Below are 18,682 nucleotides of genomic sequence, written 5' to 3'. Positions count from 1 at the left end.
AAAATGGATGTTTGCATGCAGATTAGGCTATATTTATTTTTCATTGGTAGAGTGGTGAGAGCTTAAACGTCTGTCAGATCAAAGGGAGGAAGTAAGATGGAGAATGTCCAAATAAGAAGAGGCTCACAAAAGCTCACATCTCAAGAAGACTATTTTCTCAAAATGTGATATTTAGGAACACAACACCTACTAGAGTATACCTAAAAATACCCAGACTAATGTAGCCAAATAAAACGACAGAAAGTGCTCTCCACTGACCATTTCTGAGAACAGCCTTCTTTTACAAAGAAATTTTCAAGCGCCCCTCTCAACAGCAACAGCTTCTGACAGTAAGTGCTTCTGCTTAGATGTCCTCATTGATGTAGGAAGACAGGCCTACGTGGGCTTCAGGCAATCAGTTATCTGATCTGAAACCCACATCTTTCTCTCTGTCGGTAAACTAAAACAGCCAACATATAAGGCAAAGATGAAGACACAAAAGCTAACGGAAAAAAACTCACTCTTCTCAGTCTGCTTTACTAGACAATTCTTGCTTGTGTAGCAAATAGATACCCTCTACTAAATTAAATTAGTAGAGCCTATGCTGGACTGCTCCCTTTACTTAATGTATACATAATCAATTATTATTATTATTATTAATATTGTATGTAGAATTGTATTTCCCAGTTGACTTTGTGCTATAACATATTGTTAAAGATTGGACTTGAAATGTAAATCAAACAAATGAGAATATGAGTTGAGATTTTAATGCAGACAGGTTGACAAGTACAAAACCCTCTAGGGTCTGCACATGCTCGCTGTTTAGGGCTAGTGCTAAGTAAAAAGTGGTTAACCATAAAGCATCTTCCTTTGCTCTGAAATCGCTTTTCTCAGTGGGGGTCGAGTCGTGCTCACATCACTTCGGCAGTTTTGGCTTCAGGCTTTCACGGTCAAGAACAGAACAGACATATTGCATATTTACATGTAGTATTTGCAATATGTTTTAATTATTTAATTTCTTGGTTAGACAGTTGAAAGAAGGTTCAAAGGATTTGAAGGTGTTTCACACAAAACCTCATTGACAGCAGGTAATGAATCACCACAGCAGGACATACTGTAGACTGCAGACTGCAATGGATTTTGGTCACATCCTTGTATTCTTCATGACAGTTCTGATGTCCAGCACAGGTACCAAAAACCTATTAATTTGATCTCCTTTTAATTTATTATTATTATTTTATATATTAAAGCAATTTATGGTTAATCATGTTACGCTAATGTATGTAAATTGTATACAATTTTCAAAACCTTTACTTCTGTTAATCTAATTTACAGATCTGAATACATGGAAGTAAATCTGAATATACAGAAGTAATTCTGAATATAGGCTATAAATGTAAATCTGCATATATAGATACAAATCTGAACATATACAAGTAGGCTACATCTGAATACATGCACTAGAATTCAAAGGTACAGCATGCACATCCTAAACCTTAAAACTGGGTGCTGGGCAGACAAGTAGTTGCAAAGGTAAACAATGAGTCCGCACACCAGAAAATGCTACATCTGAATACATCTCAGTAAAAATACATCTTTATTAACAGGCATGTCAAAAGACAGATGTTCGTATTTATTGAATGGGGGATTTGCATCTCTATTTAATATATATACACCCTTTATACAGGTGCATCTCAATAAAATATAATGTCATGAAAAAGTTAATTTATTTCAGTCATTCAACTCAAATTGTGAAACTTGTGTTTTAAATTAAATTCAATGCACACAGACTGAAGTAGTTTAAGTCTTTGGTTCTTTTAATTGTGATGATTTTGGCTCACATTTAACAAAAACCTACCAATTCACTATCTCAAAAAATTGAATATGATGACATGCCAATCAGCTAATCAACTCAAAACACCTGGAAAGGTTTCCCGAGCCTTCAAAATAGCCACTCAGTTTGGTTCACCAGGTTACACAATCAAGGGGAATACTGCTGATCTGACAGTTGTCCAGAAGACAATCATTGACACCCTTCACAAGGAGGGTAAGCTACAACATCCATTGCCAGAGAAGCTGGCTGTTTACAGAGTGCTGTATCAAAGCATGTTAACAGAAGGTTGAGTGGATGGAAAAATTGTGGAAGAAAAAGATGCACAACCAACCTAGAAAACCGCAGCCTTATGAGGATTGTCAAGCAAGATTGATTCAAGAATTTGAGTGAACTTCACAAGGAATGGACTGAAGCTGGGGTCAAGGCATCAAGAGAAGTCCAGTGTTAAGTTTCCACAGTCTGTGATGATTTGGTGTCCAGTGTCATCTATTGGTGTTGGTCCATTGTGTTTTTTGAAAACCAAAGTCACTGCACCCGTTTACCAAGAACTTTTGGAGCACTTTATACTTCCTTCTGCTGACCAGCTTTTTGAAGATACTGAGTTCATTTTCCAGCAGGATTTGGCACCTGCCCACACTGCCAAAAGCACCAAGAGTTGGTTAAATGACCAAGGTGTTGGTGTGCTTGACTGGCCAGCAAACTCACCAGACCTGATCAAGAGAAAGATGAGAAACAAGAGACCAAAAAATGCAGATGAGCTGAAGGCCACTGTCAAAGAAACCTGGGCTTCCATTCCACCTCAGCAGTGCCACAAACTGATCACCTCCATGCCTCGCTGTATTGAGGCAGTAATTAAAGCAAAAAGAGCCCCTACCAAGTTGGGTACATGTACAGTAAATGAACATACTTTCCAGAAGGCCAACAAATCACTAAAAATGATGAGATCGTGAGTTGGTGTTTTTTTTTTTTTTGGATCCAAAATCATCACAATTAAAAGAACCCAAGATTTAAACTTCTTCAGTCTGTGTGCATTGGATTTATGTAATACACAAGTTTCACAATTTGAGTTGAATGACTGATATAAATTAACTTTTCCATGACATTCTATTGAGATGCACCTATTTATAGGCTGTCCGTTGCTACTCAGTAATCAAAAAGTCTTGGATTGATTTGATTTTTTTTTTTTATGTCATATTCAAAACTGTTTTATTGTCTTTTTATGGTTAGTGCCATTTCTCAGGCCAGAAATCCTTTCTAAATAAATGTGTTTAAAATGGGTTAAAAAGAAACTCCTTATAGTAAAATCCATATTGAAATATGTCTTTTGTTAAACTGAGATAACAGCTCCACCCTGTGGGCGTTTATTGTGTAGATTTAGAAATGTGGAACATGGTCATGCAGAATAAGTGCATTATAAGTTCTAATAAACAAGAAAAATATTAATAATAGACATACTAATAAGCAACTAGTTAATAGTGAGAATTGGTCATTATACTAAATGTGAATTTGATAAACAAAGCATGATACATTCTTTAAAAACACCCTTTCTTCTCCTTGTTTCTCACAGGATCCAGATTTGAAGACCATGTGTTTGTACAGACAGGGGACTCTGTTAAACTGGACGTAAAAATTAAAGCGCTGCCACACTTCAGTAGATTAGTCTGGATGAAAGATCAAACAGAAAACATAGTCAGATTATCTGATCAATCTAGAGAAATAAAACGTTACAAGGACAGAGTTGATTTCAGTAATACAACTTTCTCTTTAACACTGTGGAATATGCAGAAGACAAACAGTGGACTCTACAGAGCAAAAATATTAGGAGAAAAAGAAGAATTCGTTGCTGAACACAACGTATCAGTTATAGGTGATTGCACATTGGACAATTTTTTTTCATACTATGGGTGTTTAGACCTTTCCGATAAGAATATCAAGAGAATATACATTATGATGTAACAGAAACAGCAGCATATTGAGGTTATTGTTGTGCATCAGTTTAAAACATATTTTCTATTATTATTTTTTAATCTTATGCTTGTCTGCAATGGCAACGGTTATTATTGTTATATGTAAATGGGAGCAAATAAATTTTTACATTAACTAAATTGTGAGGCTAGCTTGCTAACATATTGTCATGTGATTTGGTGGTTGCTAAATTTAACTGTAGTGATCTATAAAGAGCATCTACGAAAGTGGAATATAGAATAGTTATATTATTTTATCATATTTCTTTGCATTGCATGTTCACAGCAGGCTTCACTTTAGCGGTAAAATGCTCTTTAAAAAGTTTTAACCTATAAACTCTTCATGCATATGTTTCAGATCCAGTGGATCCTCCTGTTCTGAACTGGAATGCCACCATGATCAGTGTCAACTCCTGTATGGTGAATGTCTCATGCAGTGGGCATGATCGTTTAATCACAGAAATCTACCACAGCAACAACTGCACTCAGGAGGAAGTGACATCATTTGGAATCCAGACTCTAACCCTGTATTGTATAGAAAATGTAGTTATTTGTAACTATAGCAACCCAGTCAGCTGGAAGAATGACACAAAAGAGATTACCCAACTATGCAACTCTCATGAATGTAAATAAGAACTCTTACATCATACATATTTGAATTCCTAGCTGTTTTTTTTTCTCAAATAAAATACTAAAAAATTATTTTTAACTGGGATATGACTGCTCAGAGAGTTAATATGAAAGCTTTCATTTCAGCAATTAAACCCAAAGAAAACAATACTTCCTTTCCTCTCTATTGGCTCTCGGGGATCGCTGGTGTTTCACTGTTGGTTTTCTCAGTAGTTTCTGTAATATGCTGCTCTCACAAGAAGCATAAAAGTGGTATGTCTGCCTTAATAAAATATAATGACTTGTAGCTTCAGCAAGTAGCTTTAAAATGATACTATTCTACATCTCTTAGGTGACCAACAGAATGATCAAACAGTCTATGCACAAGTTCAGGTAAGCTTCAAATATTTTGTTTTGTATAGCCATCATAGAAAATGAACGCTCTTAATTCAAGAATGAATCCAAACATAATTCTCAAAAATGCTGACTTATGTTGTAGAATTATGTAGGAGGATTTTGTCCACATAATATCAGCCTTAATTTCTAAATGCAAATGTGCATGTACACAAGGATTTATATGAATGTTTGACTGGATTGTTCTGCAGCCAAAGAATGAAGTTCAGAGACCTCTGGAGATGCTGGAGAAATCAGCGAATCCTCAAACTGTGTATGGATTTACAGGAGAACACAAACAAACTCACAATACCAGTCAGACCATGCCTAGTCCTCAGGTACGAAAGACATGTACACTTTTCTTCTTTATGCAGATGTTTTTATGCAAAACCTCACAACTATGTGATAGTAAAAAAAAAAAAACATATTTAACTGGTATCTATGTACTTCATTTTATATATTTACTGTATATACATTTATTCACAGATAGAGGAACAGGCACAAACAGAAAATCACCCCAGGACCACCTACAGCACAGTAGGAAAACACCAAAACCAAAACCTATCATTAGCAACTGAACCAGACCATACAATTTATTCAGTAGTGTGTAAATCCACGCACAACAGACAGAAATAGCAGGGGTTAACCCTGGTTTTGTAAAAGGGAGTCACACTTGTGTTGTTCACTATCAAAGGTGACTGGACACCTGACATTCATTTCTTTTCTTACTTTTTTTCAGTGAAATCAATTTAATTTATTTTTGTTCGATAACATTATATATATATTTACACATACATACATAGATACATACACACACACACACATACATTTTTGGGAGAATTTCATGGCACTAATGAATATTTATGCCATAATTTTGATACATATTTTCCCATTGAAAATAATACAAAAAAAAAAAAAACTATATTATATATATAATTGATTGGTTTCCATCAGTTTGCACTCATCCACACACACACATTGCTGTTTATTGTTTAGCCTTGACCATGTTTCTAGTCTCCTGTGTATCCTTGCCTTGCCTTCTTGTTTTTTGACCTTGGACTGTTTATCAGATTACTCTTTGTCTTGCACTGGATTGTACCTGTTTGCTGGTGTTTGACCTTGTCTGTTTTTACTACTCTTGTGAATGAAATCTGGATTTGGATCCTCAACTATGTTGTCACACCTCCTTCATTACAAATGTAACAAGCAAAAACAGAGAATCACTCCAGCACCAACTACAGTACAATCGTGAAACACCAAAAAACATAATTTGCCTCTGAAACAGATCATACAATATATTCAACAATGTATTAGTCAAACGTCATGGAAGACAACCTGTGCATTAACAGCAAAGGGTAGATATATGAAAAAATGTGCATTATCAATAGATCTCTTAAAATTATTTTAAAATTATTTTAACCTACCATGCCAAGATTCAAATTCAGTGATCATTCATTAGTAAAGAGTGATAATATGGGTGATAATTGTTTTGTGAAGTTGCCTTTTTGCCATTAAACTATTTGATTGTTTAATTAACTCTGTTCTGACATAATCTAGTATTTTTTTGTGTGTGTACATATATATATATATATATATATATATATATATATATATATATATATATATATATATATATATATATATATTTTTTTTTTTTTTTTTTTATTGCAAGGAAACAGCTCATAATATGAATTGGATTTACATAATCATTGGAGTATAAGTAAATAAAGGTGAGGTGTTATGCCACTCTCTTATAGCCAGGAGCAACGTTTATTTATTTATATAAAAATCAACGGAATGTTACGGGGTAATGTGAGTTCAGCACTTTAAACATTTGGCATTTTTACTATTTTTTGACTCAAATGATATGATTTTAAGTCATATTTTGATCTGTTTTTCACACAAAGCACATGCATGACTTTTAGTCGTCTACCAGTTCCATTATCTTTTAATATATGTATAATTTCGTTTTCACCAACATTTAAGATAAGTTTTTGGGTAACACTTTAAAATATGATTCCATTTGTTTTGTTAAGGATAATGTACATCCAGCCGGTTGTTATCACAGAATAACCCCCGACAGGGTGACCAGGATCCCAACTCGAAGTGTGGGCAGGATATACATTATCCCATTTATTACACTGCTACTGCAATACAAGTAAATAATTAGACCTGAAATATTGATTTAAGTTGAAATATTTGAACAAAAAGTTTCCATGAACACAGCAGTTGCAGTCATTCCAATAATTACACAACATTTCACTTCGTAATAATTCTGGCAATAAAAGATTTCAGATGTTTTAAAAATGTTTCAAAACCTTTCCGATTTGTTAGTTATCTTATAATCCATTACAGTGTAGCAAAATGGCAGCAGCTGCATTTGTATGAAGCATACTGCGATAGCAGTATGACATAAATTAATAATTATAAACTATTTTGATTCAAATTTCATTGTTCTATTAGCTAAAGAAATGCAAAGCTTCCACCAATAAAAAACATCTTGGTTACATAGGTAATCTTGGTTCCATGAATACCTTTGGTGTTATGAATATTTGAAGCTAGATCTTTGGCCAAAAAGACTTGGCACTACACCCTGCACACATATTGCATGTTCATATATGTGTGCTATGCGCTATTTAATCATATTTCCACATGGCGAAGAAAGCACCATTGAAGGTACCAAATGAACCCCACATTAGCAGAGAGGAAGCCTCCAAAACAACTGGCTTAAAGCGAAAAAGAGTCAAAGCGACCTTAGGAAGAAACTAAAATGTGCTGTATCCACCTTTTTCCTTAGGTAAAAATGGGCATCGCCATTTGTAAATTCTATGGGTCTAGCTTTTTGTACAGTCTAATGGAACGCGAGTCTCCCCCATAGGCTTAACTTCCACGTTGAGGAAAAAGATGGTTAAATAAATTCTGACGGTGTATTTGCGTATTGAAATGGATGACAGCTGTAACTGTTGCAAAATTACCATTTTATATCGACAAACTTTACAGATTTCTGTTCTAAATGAAAGGATAAATCTAGGCTACCTACTGTAATTTTCTAAGCATAATGCATAACTGTGACATTTCATTCCAGTGTTGCCAGATCTCGCGAGACAAATAAGCAACCAGGCCTGTGAAAACAAGCCCAAAACAAGGACTCCCCCAACGGAACCCCCTAGGTTCTGGGAAGAGAAAAATAAATAAACCGTGTGCCCGGTTTAACAATTCGTGGGGACGGATTTTAAACTGTGGGTACAGATTGTCAATTTACATCCATGTGGACAGATTGGTAAACTCGGTGCAGTTTATTTATGTTTCTCCCCCCTGGGCTTCAGGACAATGACCACAAGAGGGAGTTAAACCACCTTTTAACATTATTTAACATTAGAATACTGATGGGATATCAAATATAGACTGATGTACCGACAGTGGCGGTTCTAGGATTTTTCTGTAACAGGGGCCAATAAGGGGACACATGTTACATTAAGGGGTCAAGTATAGGGTACATTCAAGCACACAAAATAATTTATTCAGTACGGTGCAAATACATTTCGGTAGTCATTTCTTTTTTTAAATGCTCTTATAAAAAATGAGCCAGTAAATGTATTAATTATTTTTTTCATTTATTTATACTGTGCATAAAGGACACAACGCATCAAGTTTTACACATTTCAATGACTAATGTGTGCTGTTCCCAAGCAAACACAGCACTTCTGTGATGTTCTGATTTGCAATGATCTCTAAAGTCACTATTTCTGCACAGTGCTTTTTTCCAATTAGAGAACCCTGATTCTGACCTGAATATAGACATTGGGGCATTAGGGAGCGACAATGGTAGCAAAAAACAGAATACTCCAGCCACGTAAAGAATGTACTGTCTTCTCGTTTCCATGGCGACGCGTTGTACTTGTCATGTGACACAACACAGCCGAAATAGATCTGTATGACACATGAATCACTTTTATTCAAAATATTTGCAAACATACTCACTATATTATGAATTATCTGATATTCTGATTCTGAAATATGTGCAAGTAAATATATTTGTTAGCTTAAACACTTTTATATCGACTGTGTTAGTTGATCTATACCGGATGACGAGCGCCGCCTTGTTGGTTAGCGCTGAATCCGAGCTGTGGGATTTACAACACGCACATTCATCCTCTCCTCCTGAAACACGTTGATATAGGTATCCGGTAAACCCGGAGAAGGGCAGAGTAAACTTTAGTAACCTACACAATCTGTATATGATATTTCTTCCCCTTTTCCATAGTGCACCATCATCTGCGTACAGTGACCTCCCTATTCCTGTGTCAATTTGTGTATAAAGAATCATTAATCATAAATGTTAAAAAGTATTGGACTACATACGCTACCTTGGGGAGTTTCCAATTATAACTTGTATTGTCCTATTCAATAAGAAATCCTTGATCCAATCATACATCTTTCCAGTAATTCCCATTTTATCAAGTTTAATTAATAAACCCTCTTTCCATAACATATCGTATGCCTTCTCAATATCGAAGAACACTCCGACTACTACCTCTTTATGTACTTGAGCCTTCCTTATTGCTGCCTCCAGACTAACTACAGAACCATAGTACTACGCCCCTTCCTAAAACCACTCTGGTACTGTGAAAATAACCCCTTTTTCTCAATAAAACATACTAACCTTGACATTACCATTCTCTCCATAAGCTTACATTGGTTTGTCAGTGCTATTGGCCTATAGCTGCTTGGTTGAGCTTTGTCTTTCCCTGGCTAAGCAATTGGCACTATGACCCCATGTTTCCATTCAGGAGGAAGTTTCCCTATTTCCCATACTTTATTAAACAATCCTAGAATGATCTTTAATGATTTTTCTGATACATTTTTTATCAACTCAACACTAATTTTCTCCTTCTCCTTTCCTGGAGAAGTTTTTCTTACCCCTTAGACCTGCTCTCTTAATTTCATACATTGTAAACTCTGCCTCTATTATACTACCCAAATGCCCTAAAATTTTTGGATTTTCTCTAATGCGTTGTCTTTTTTTCTTCTCATTTCCTCAGGAATAATATCATTACTATGCACCTTTATAAATGTTTCTGCTAACACTTCTACTTTTTCTTTATCTGTAACTGCTGATTTTTCTTTTTCTGTTAAAATTGGTATGCTACTATATCTCTGAATTCCACTCATCTTTCTAATCATCCCCCATATTTTGTTAATTTCAGTATCTTCACCAATACTTTCACAAAATTCCCTCCAATATTTTCTCTTTGCTACTCTTATTACACACCTCACTTTTGCTTGTGCTTTTTATAGTTTATTAAATCATTAAAATTAAAACTTGTTCTTACTTTCCTAAGAGCTTTATTTCTTATACAAACTACATAACAGCATTCCTCATTCCACCAAGGAACCACCTTTTTTCTATTCCCTGATTTATTTTTTCCTATTGTTTCTACCGCTGCTCTCCGTATTGCTTTACAAATATTTGTATTCAGCTCATCTACATCCTCGATTACACCCAAAATACCCTCCAAATAATCTTCTAAAATCTCCTTAAATTGCTCTCAATTTGCATTTTTAAATGCCCATCTTTGTATTCTCACTACCTTTTCTTTTTGAATATCTATTCCTATTTTACATAATATTGGAAAATGGTCACTTCCTATGTTGTTCTGAGTTATTACTACCCAAGTACTTTTCCTTGCTAAATTATCGGATTTCAAAGTTAAATCTATAGCTGACATCTTTCCACTTCCAATATCAATTCTAGTTCCCGACCCATCATTTATACACACTAATCCTCTTAAACCTAACATTTCTTTCACTACCAATCCATTATGATCTGTATTTTCACTCCCCCACAATGTATTATCAGAATTAAAATCTCCACACCATACCATCTTTTGTTTACCTTCCTAATCTATTTTTTCCAAATCTCTAATATTTAGTTTCTTACATGGATTTTAATTTACTATTTTTATACTTTCAGATCCTTCCCATATTTCAACTAGCATAACCTAATGTTCCTGATTAATTTCTACAATCCTGTATCCTATATCTTGTTTTATGAAAGTTACTAACCCCCCTTCATTTCCACCTGGTCTGTCTCTATGTATTGCAATATATCATAGAACTGTAAAATTAAGACATGGTTTCAACCAAGACTCCTGAACACATATTATATCTGGGCATCTTTCTTGTTTTAATATAAAGTTCTTAAACTCCTGTCCGTTTGCAATCAAACTTCTTGCATTCCATTGCAATATTTGTAATACCATTATGAACCACCACATGTTGTCTGGGTGTTTCCTACCTGTACTTTTAGTTTTTCATTTATCATCTCCACACTGATTCCCTCTATTTCCAAATACTTTTCTGCTGCTCTCACTATGATTTTAATTCTCTCTGGCCAACTTTCCGTTTGTGCGGAGCAATTTACCACTTCCTTCTCAGTCTCTTCTATGCCTTTGTTAATTCTCTGAGGTTCAACTTTCTCAATTTCTTTTGTTTTTGTTTCCTGTTCCACTTTCTTCAGGGGCTCAGCATATGTTAACCCACCTTCATATGCATATGTTCATCAGCATATGTTAACCCACCTTCCACTCTTTCATTTTGTACTTTCAAGACCTTTTGTCTCGCTTGACATCCTCACTGTAAAAACTAAAGGTTCCTGGAGGCACCTTTTGGGGTTCTTCACTTCGCCACGCCGGCGGAACCCTCTGAAGAGCTTCTAGGCACCACTCTAAATGGGGGTGGTTCTCTGAGGAACTTTCAATGGTTCCTGGGGGAACCCTTTTATTAGGATGGCCAGGAACCACCTGGGGTTCTTCAAGGCACCATTTCCCTAATTTCAGTTCTTCACCCCCAACCCCCCACCCCCGGTTTATTTATTTTTCCTGCTATTGACATTTTTTATGAGTTAAAAAAACAAACTGAAAAAATAAAACAAATGCATATAAAACAGTTTATTGATAAGCAACAATATCCATAATCACCTTAAATAGTCAATACTGCACATCACAATCCCATTCATGGACACATCAGTGTTAATATTGCTATAAACAAATAACAACAACAAAAAAACATTTACACCTTGGTAAAATTATAAACAAATAAATGTGACTCAATTATCTTAGAACTTTAAAAAACATTTCATGTACCTAAAACAATGATACAATTTAAATTAATAAATTCAATTCAATTTTAGACACAATGCAATTCATAGTAACATTTTCTTTCCTGTTCTAAATTATGGAAACTGATTGGAAGAATTATCACAGGACATTTTAAGAAATTGATAAGCCTCAAGATAGCTTAATAAACCAGTTTCTCAGCAGCGGAAGTTGTTATAGTTGAGTTAACTTCGAGAGCAGTGAATGGGAGAGTATCACAAATATTTTTGCATTCTCATTTACTCAAATAACAAAACAAAAACTCTAAAGATAGCATTTTCACAACTTTCAATCAAAGGCAAAAATGTCAAATTTAGCATTCCTCCAAAAGACTCTGGATTTGAAACACCCTTGCATTAGCTATTTTTTTTTGTAATTTGATACAAATGTGATATAATATAATAGCACATAATTTTTAAAAAATCAAAATATAAAAAAATGGTGAGGATTTACGATGCTGATGGCCGCTGAAACACATCATCAGTCTTATGGAAATGGTCCATGGTCTCCTCCTGAATGGCCAACAGATACAGCAGAAAAACAGTGCGCTTTAGTGTACTTTTAATTGCTTTTCTGTATAATCTTGAAAAGAACATAGACACTCATAGTAAGGTGAACTCATGTCGGCAGGTTCATCAGCAAGAAGCTCCTCACCATCAGGAAAGACTGCAGTGCTACTCTCACCAAATGGGGCTCTTGTTATTACCACAGCTGTTCTGAGATTATGTGTAGGCTGTTCATTGAAAAAAAGAGTGATTTACTAAAAATTAAATAACAAAATATTTACATTTATTCGTTTAGCACAGGTATTTTTTTAATTATCTTAAAAATGAGGAACACCACAGGAATTATTTTGTCATATTAGTGCATTGATTAATGGTCGTGGGCTAATTAAGTGCAAAATGTGTGTATAAGTTGTGTGTGTACACTACATATGTATACACACATGGACAAACTCATACTTACCTCATCATATACATCCAGGACAGCAGGATCATCATGTTACAGGAAGGGCAATGTTAGAATTACTCTGGAAACAATAAAAAAAGAGAAAAGAAAAAAAGAACTGTTAATAAGCTATAAATAATTGAATGTTTTAGAAGTGTTTCTGGTGTGTCTCTGCAAAACTTATTTACACACCTACAAAAGATGAGGCACATCCAGAGAGGTCTGTTTATTGTCAGCCAGCATCAGACTTCAGCAGCTGTCTGTCCACTGCCTCACAGGTGTCCACTACAGAGACACATTTCTTTATTAACTGCTGAATAAAAAGAAGGGTAGTTTTTTTTATTGTTTAATTCAGTTCAGTGTAACAGTGTACACAGTCATATATAATTTTGGATTAGGCCAAGCTGAAACACCATTTCAGTTATTTCAATGTCAAATAAATAATTAAATACTTACATAGTGCTGCTCTGTGAATCCTTTGAGATTTTTAGAGAAGTCATACTGGATTTTCTGAGGAGAGAAAATTATCAAAACCAGTTTTATGTAACGTAACGTTACGTTATGTGCAAATGACTAGAAAAATAGGCTAACGTTAATAGCCTTACGTTACATGTACGTTACTTTAACATGGATGTGTAACTATTTAACAAACGTAAAAGACAACAATAATTTAGAAAAGTTGAAGAAAAGAGTTATAATGAATAAAGGTAAACAATAAACATCATGTGTAAGTTAAACCTAACTAATAATTATTGTTTGTGACCTTGTGTTTGTAACGTTAGTCTCCATTTCGTCCCACAAGTGCATTAGACTCGTAAGCATCGCAGCTATTAAATTAATGGTTAAAACAAAACATTTTAATTAAAAAAAAACATACAGTTTAATGTGTCAGTGTATGAATCAGTATACAAATAATAAATCTGTATATTTATATCGGAGCCTTTACTCACCTTGCGCAGCAGTTGTTTCTTTCTTTGAGGAAAGGAGCCGTTACTTCTTTGTATTTGATTTGAAATCGCTCTTCCACGCGCACGCGCGCGCACGCGAGCAAACAGCAGGAGCGCGAGGACGCCAAGCCTCATGAATTTTCTTCTTCTTGACAACGGCTGAACAGTTATTTCTGAATAATTTTAACTTATTTCATTAGGGGAAAAAAATCTAAATATTACTATTGTACCGATTGTTATAATTAGAGTTTTTTGTATTAAATTAATGCGTTTAGTCATATTTAGTTAAATAATATTTTTAATGTTTGCTTTAAAGTTTCAAGGTAAACTATCCTCCTTCAAATGATTTAACATTTAGCCTATTTCAATAAAACTATTTTTAGTTATTGCAGTATTTAAGTTTAAGTCTGGAGGAAATTAATAAATAATAATAACAAACATGGTGTAGCCACTGGATGCCTGTTTGCTTGTATCTATTCCCTATTGCTGAGAAGTGTTTTCAGAAATAATTGTAACATTTTAGTTGGATATTTTGTCTGTTTAGAAGATTTTGTATGTCCTTTTGCTTTTGTTATTTAATTTATTTATGTTTTGACAGATCAAATGTGAAGATTTGTTCAACCATTTAGGTTTTTTTTTTTCACATGCAAGTGCCACAAAACTAATTGTTCCATCACATTCCTTAAAAGTAAATAATAATAATAATAAGTCACATTTAATTTTTGTCACTTCTCTGGGTTCTTCCAGATGCTGGCTTTTACAAGTGAGATCTTCCAGGAACCACTTTAATGTTAACAGAGCTTGCAGTAACCCTTTTTTAAAATGTGAGTTCCTCCAGGAACCTCCAGAGCACTTTGAGGTCTCAGTGTAATGAAAGGGTGACTCCAGAACCTCAGAGCTGGGAACAAAGTGCTTCAAGGATCCCATGAGTTCCTGCACGAACTGCAAAGACTATAATGGTTCTTCCAGGAACCCTATTATGAGAAAAAGAGCTTTGAGGCACTTAAAATACATTTTAAGGTTCCTGGAGTACTCAAAAGGATACCTGAGGCACCTTTAGTTTTTACAGTGAGAAATGCTTTCTGAGGTAATCTTAATTTCTAAGTAGTAGTTACATTCTTCAAGTGTAAAATCAACTATCTTCTCCAAAGGCAAGATCTTCAAGCAGTTGATCAACGTCTTATTTGTGCAGATATTACAAATACCGCAAAAGCTGAGGAAAACCTTATGAGGCAGAGTTGTGGAGTTATTGATGCTATGAAGGGTTTAATCTTCAAGGATTTTAAAACATAAAAACAACACAAATATATTGGTTAAACTACAATAACAATAAAAGGGCATTTGTGTATTCAAAAAGGAGCAAATTGCATCAACCTCAAAATATTTAGATCGTAAATATTAAACCTGTAGCAGTCAGTCATATATTTGAAGTTGTTGCGCTTGTTATAACGTCATAGGTCACATGATAACGTAAACATGGCGGAATTCATTCATACTCGACGAGATTTGGCTGTACGTACTCTTTTAGCGCTCGTTAAGTAAGTACTTATTGAAATGTAGTACCTACTCGTTAAGTATGCGATTTCGGACGCAGCCAGTGACTCATGGGAGATAGGAATTTTTTGAGATAGGAATTTTGGGTTTTCATGAGCTGTATGCCAAAATCATCAGTATTAAAACAATAAAAGACCTGAATATTTCAGTTGGTGTGCAATGAATCTAAAATATATGAAAGTTTAATTTTTATCATGATGGAAAATAATGAACTTTTATCCAATATGCTAACTTTTTGAGAAGGACCCGTATATGTATACACACATAGATGTACATACCACATTTAGAAAGGAAGTCTGTTGTGAAGGATCATTCAATGTGCATTTTCCATTACAGGACAATTTCAACCGTGCAACTTGTTTTCTAATTAACTTGTCAGCTAGAGAAATGCAGGGTTAAAGAAAACATAGAAAATAAATCAATTAATAAAATCATATAATCACAGTTGTTTTTAATCTCTGTTTAAAAAATGACCAACAAAACTTACCTCCATAGCAGATAAAAGGCTGCTTTAGATCACAGCTGTATTGAGACCATCTCCCAGAATTGGTTCTTGACATGCCAGCACAGTTAGTAGGCGCTAAACTATGTAATGGTTGATCTGCTGCCCAGTATCTAAAACTGAGTTTCGTTTGATCAGACCACTGCCAAGAGTCCAGAAACAGACCGATCCAGAGCGATGATTCATTACTGATCAGATTCTGCTGCTCTGGGCTGCTGATACTCGCCAGATCAGTGTGTTGTTGTCTGCAGTAACTCTGAGCATCTCTCCATGTCATAGCAGTCTTATTAATAATAAAACCAGTGCTATCTGTTCAGAAACACAAGATAAGGACCAGCCCTCAGTCAAGGATCAGCTAAAGTGGAAAAACAAACTCAAACTAAGAGGACTCACCATTGAAACTGCAGCTCTCATCATACCAGCTTCCATTAAAACTCCTCACGCACTCCCCATCACCACTCGGTTCTCCTGGATACCACATACTGTACTGGGAGATTGCACCTTCTCCCGTAGACCAGACCCAGAGATCTTCTGCCCCAGCACTGAGACCTATCCATACTGAACCACTGTATCCAGGATCCACTGTATTTACTAGCTTGTTCACATTAGTCATGTTGTCAGCAGTGGCCAGATCATAGAATCTCGCTCTGCAGTAACTCTGAGCATCTTGCCAAGTCATAATTTCATTCATATACTGGTATGCGCGGTAAGGAGACTTGGGCCCTATGACAAATTGAGATGACAAACAGGAATGTAAGAATCATAAATACTTTTATGGTGACACAATCATGATTAAATATTTTTGCTTTTTTGCTTTTCAATGAGTGTTTACATTTTACAGTAAAAAAAAACTTGATTGGTATCAGAGAGAGTATAATGTGCACATAATCACATTCATAGTTAAAAGCACAAAAGACAGAAAATGGAGAAACAACATCTCATTTCTTTTGATTAAAGAAATCCTCACATCCATGGCAGATAAAAGGACGCTTTACATCACAGCTTGAACGAATCCATTTTCCAGAAACAGTTGTTGACATGCCAACACAGTCACCAGATCCTGAACTCTGGGATGGTTGACCTGCTGCCCAGTGTCTGAAGAAGTTGCTCCATTTGTCAGACCATTCCCAAGAGTCCCGGAACAGACCAATCCAAACCCATGCTGACGATGGAACAATACTCTTGAGCTGATTCTGTTCCTGAGAGTTGTGGATGGTGGCCAGATCTATATAATGCTGTCTGCAGTAGCTCTGAGCGTCCATCCAGTTCTTCCACATCTCTACCAAGATGTAATTAGTGCCTTTTATCAAAAGAGAAAAAATAAGAATATGGTCTCATCTCTTTTCCTCAGCTGAACTGAATATGAGTTACTGAATATAGTAACTTACCATTGTAGCACACAAAGTAAATTGGATATGAGCACTGGTAAGTATGCCAAACTCCATAGGCAAGACAAGCGCATTCGCTTAAATTGTTCGGTTGTCCTGCCTCCCAGGCACTGTACTGTGCAAGTGTATCTTCTCCCTGACCACCCCCAGCGTTTCTGTGTCCCCCTCTTCAGTCCTATCCACACTGATCCACTGTATCCAGCATCCACTATATTTATCAGCTGGCTTGCATCACTCATGCGGTCTATAAAAGCCAGGTCAGTGTGCTTCGCTCTGCAGTAACTCTGAGCCTCTGGCCACGACATTCTGGCATTTATATAGTAGTACATACGAGAAAGACCGGAAGTGGTCTTCAAGAGACCTGTGAAAGTATTTATATTGATGTTTGTTTCTAAGAAGCATATGCATTCACATGTACATTAAAACCATTACAAATGACCATACCAACCTGACAGCAGAAGCAGCACAAACAGACTCCCGTCCATGACTGTGGATCCTCTCTGATGTTTTCTAAGAAGAGATAATCAAATATACTGTAGATTTTCTATCAGAAATAAGACTGAATACACATGGTGCACTCCAAATTTATTGCAACTTCACATATTTTGTCTTTTTTCATATTTTCTTAATATGTTACATTACACTGTGGCTGGATGTTGTTGATATCAAGAATTAAGCTGTACACATTTTCTATAGTCTCGGCCTCAAACAGCACCACACGCTCACTGTCATATTACAAACAAAACTGCAACTTTCTTAGTCTTGTACGATTTAGAACAAAGCTAGATTACAAAGTACAGATGGGGATAACTATTCCTGTATTTTACATGTACATTTTATTTATTCATTTCCCGGATACTTTTATTCAAAGCAATTTTTTATTGTATTCAAGGTATAATAAACATTTTATCTTTGCACGCTGTCCCTCAAATCAGTGAAATCCATTTTGTTGTAAGTGACATGCTGTTTTTGCTTCAGGAACACAAATGTACTTTTACTAACACACATTTGAGAATCAGATATAATGAGTATCAGAATGAGATTAGGAGATTCAGTCTGCATCATAACATACTGTAATATATTATCTGAAAGCATGTCTTAATTGTTTCAAACAAAATACAATCATATGCTTATTTTTGTGATGAGCCATTTCACATTCAAATACTGTAGCTCATCGTCACTGAAGATGTTTTTTCCAATGGTCACAACGTCATGCACACACACACACACACACACACACAAAACTATACATATTGTATAACCACCTTCAGAACATCTAAAACACATTTTTTTTTTATAATTTGTATATTGGGACATTATATTTTTGTGAACTTCTATGAGACCGGACTCATTTTCAAATTGCTTGTCCTAAATGAACATCTCAGAACAACTTTGTTGGGGTTTGAA

At 35.3% G+C, this 18,682-nt stretch overlaps 1 protein-coding gene, 1 long non-coding RNA gene and 1 pseudogene across 4 annotated transcripts; 1 reads left to right on the top strand and 2 right to left on the bottom strand.

Annotated features, from left to right (window-relative positions):
* Window positions 1-772: 772 nt before the first annotated feature.
* LOC113110444 (natural killer cell receptor 2B4-like) lies at window positions 773-6,248 on the top strand. 2 transcript variants are annotated; one of them, XM_026274639.1, is made up of 8 exons: window positions 881-928; window positions 1,007-1,167; window positions 3,381-3,680; window positions 4,136-4,402; window positions 4,534-4,659; window positions 4,739-4,779; window positions 4,992-5,117; window positions 5,266-6,248. In XM_026274639.1, the coding sequence occupies exons 2-8, from the start codon at window positions 1,071-1,073 to the stop codon at window positions 5,413-5,415; spliced, it is 1,107 nt and encodes a 368-aa protein (XP_026130424.1). In that variant the 5' UTR covers window positions 881-928; window positions 1,007-1,070; the 3' UTR covers window positions 5,416-6,248. The 2 variants fall into 2 exon arrangements, with proteins under 2 accessions (XP_026130418.1, XP_026130424.1); XM_026274633.1 differs by having other exon boundaries at window positions 773-1,167.
* Window positions 6,249-11,746: 5,498 nt separating this feature from the next.
* Window positions 11,747-13,891, bottom strand: LOC113110432 (uncharacterized). 2 transcript variants are annotated; one of them, XR_003293132.1, is made up of 7 exons: window positions 13,835-13,890; window positions 13,648-13,711; window positions 13,341-13,394; window positions 13,077-13,197; window positions 12,903-12,966; window positions 12,591-12,669; window positions 11,747-12,448 (listed from the first exon to the last, which is right to left on the bottom strand). It is a non-coding gene; the product is annotated as an uncharacterized LOC113110432 (long non-coding RNA). The 2 variants fall into 2 exon arrangements; XR_003293137.1 differs by lacking the exon at window positions 13,648-13,711 and having other exon boundaries at window positions 13,835-13,891.
* Window positions 13,892-14,745: 854 nt separating this feature from the next.
* LOC113040193 (macrophage mannose receptor 1-like) lies at window positions 14,746-17,760 on the bottom strand (annotated as a pseudogene).
* Window positions 17,761-18,682: the final 922 nt, after the last annotated feature.

This window comes from Carassius auratus, chromosome 2 (assembly GCF_003368295.1).
Source record: "Carassius auratus strain Wakin chromosome 2, ASM336829v1, whole genome shotgun sequence".
Taxonomy (NCBI): domain Eukaryota; kingdom Metazoa; phylum Chordata; class Actinopteri; order Cypriniformes; family Cyprinidae; genus Carassius; species Carassius auratus.
Note: the sequence above shows the minus strand (reverse complement) of the source record. Positions and strands in the feature narration are given on the sequence as shown.

Coding starts and splice junctions, on each gene's coding strand:
- LOC113110444 (XM_026274633.1), top strand. CDS start 1,071: ATGAATCACCACAGCAGGACATACTGTAGACTGCAGACTGCAATGGAT. Junction 1,168..3,380: donor AGTTCTGATGTCCAGCACAG/GTACCAAAAACC, acceptor TGTTTCTCACAG/GATCCAGATTTGAAGACCAT. Junction 3,681..4,135: donor ACACAACGTATCAGTTATAG/GTGATTGCACAT, acceptor CATATGTTTCAG/ATCCAGTGGATCCTCCTGTT.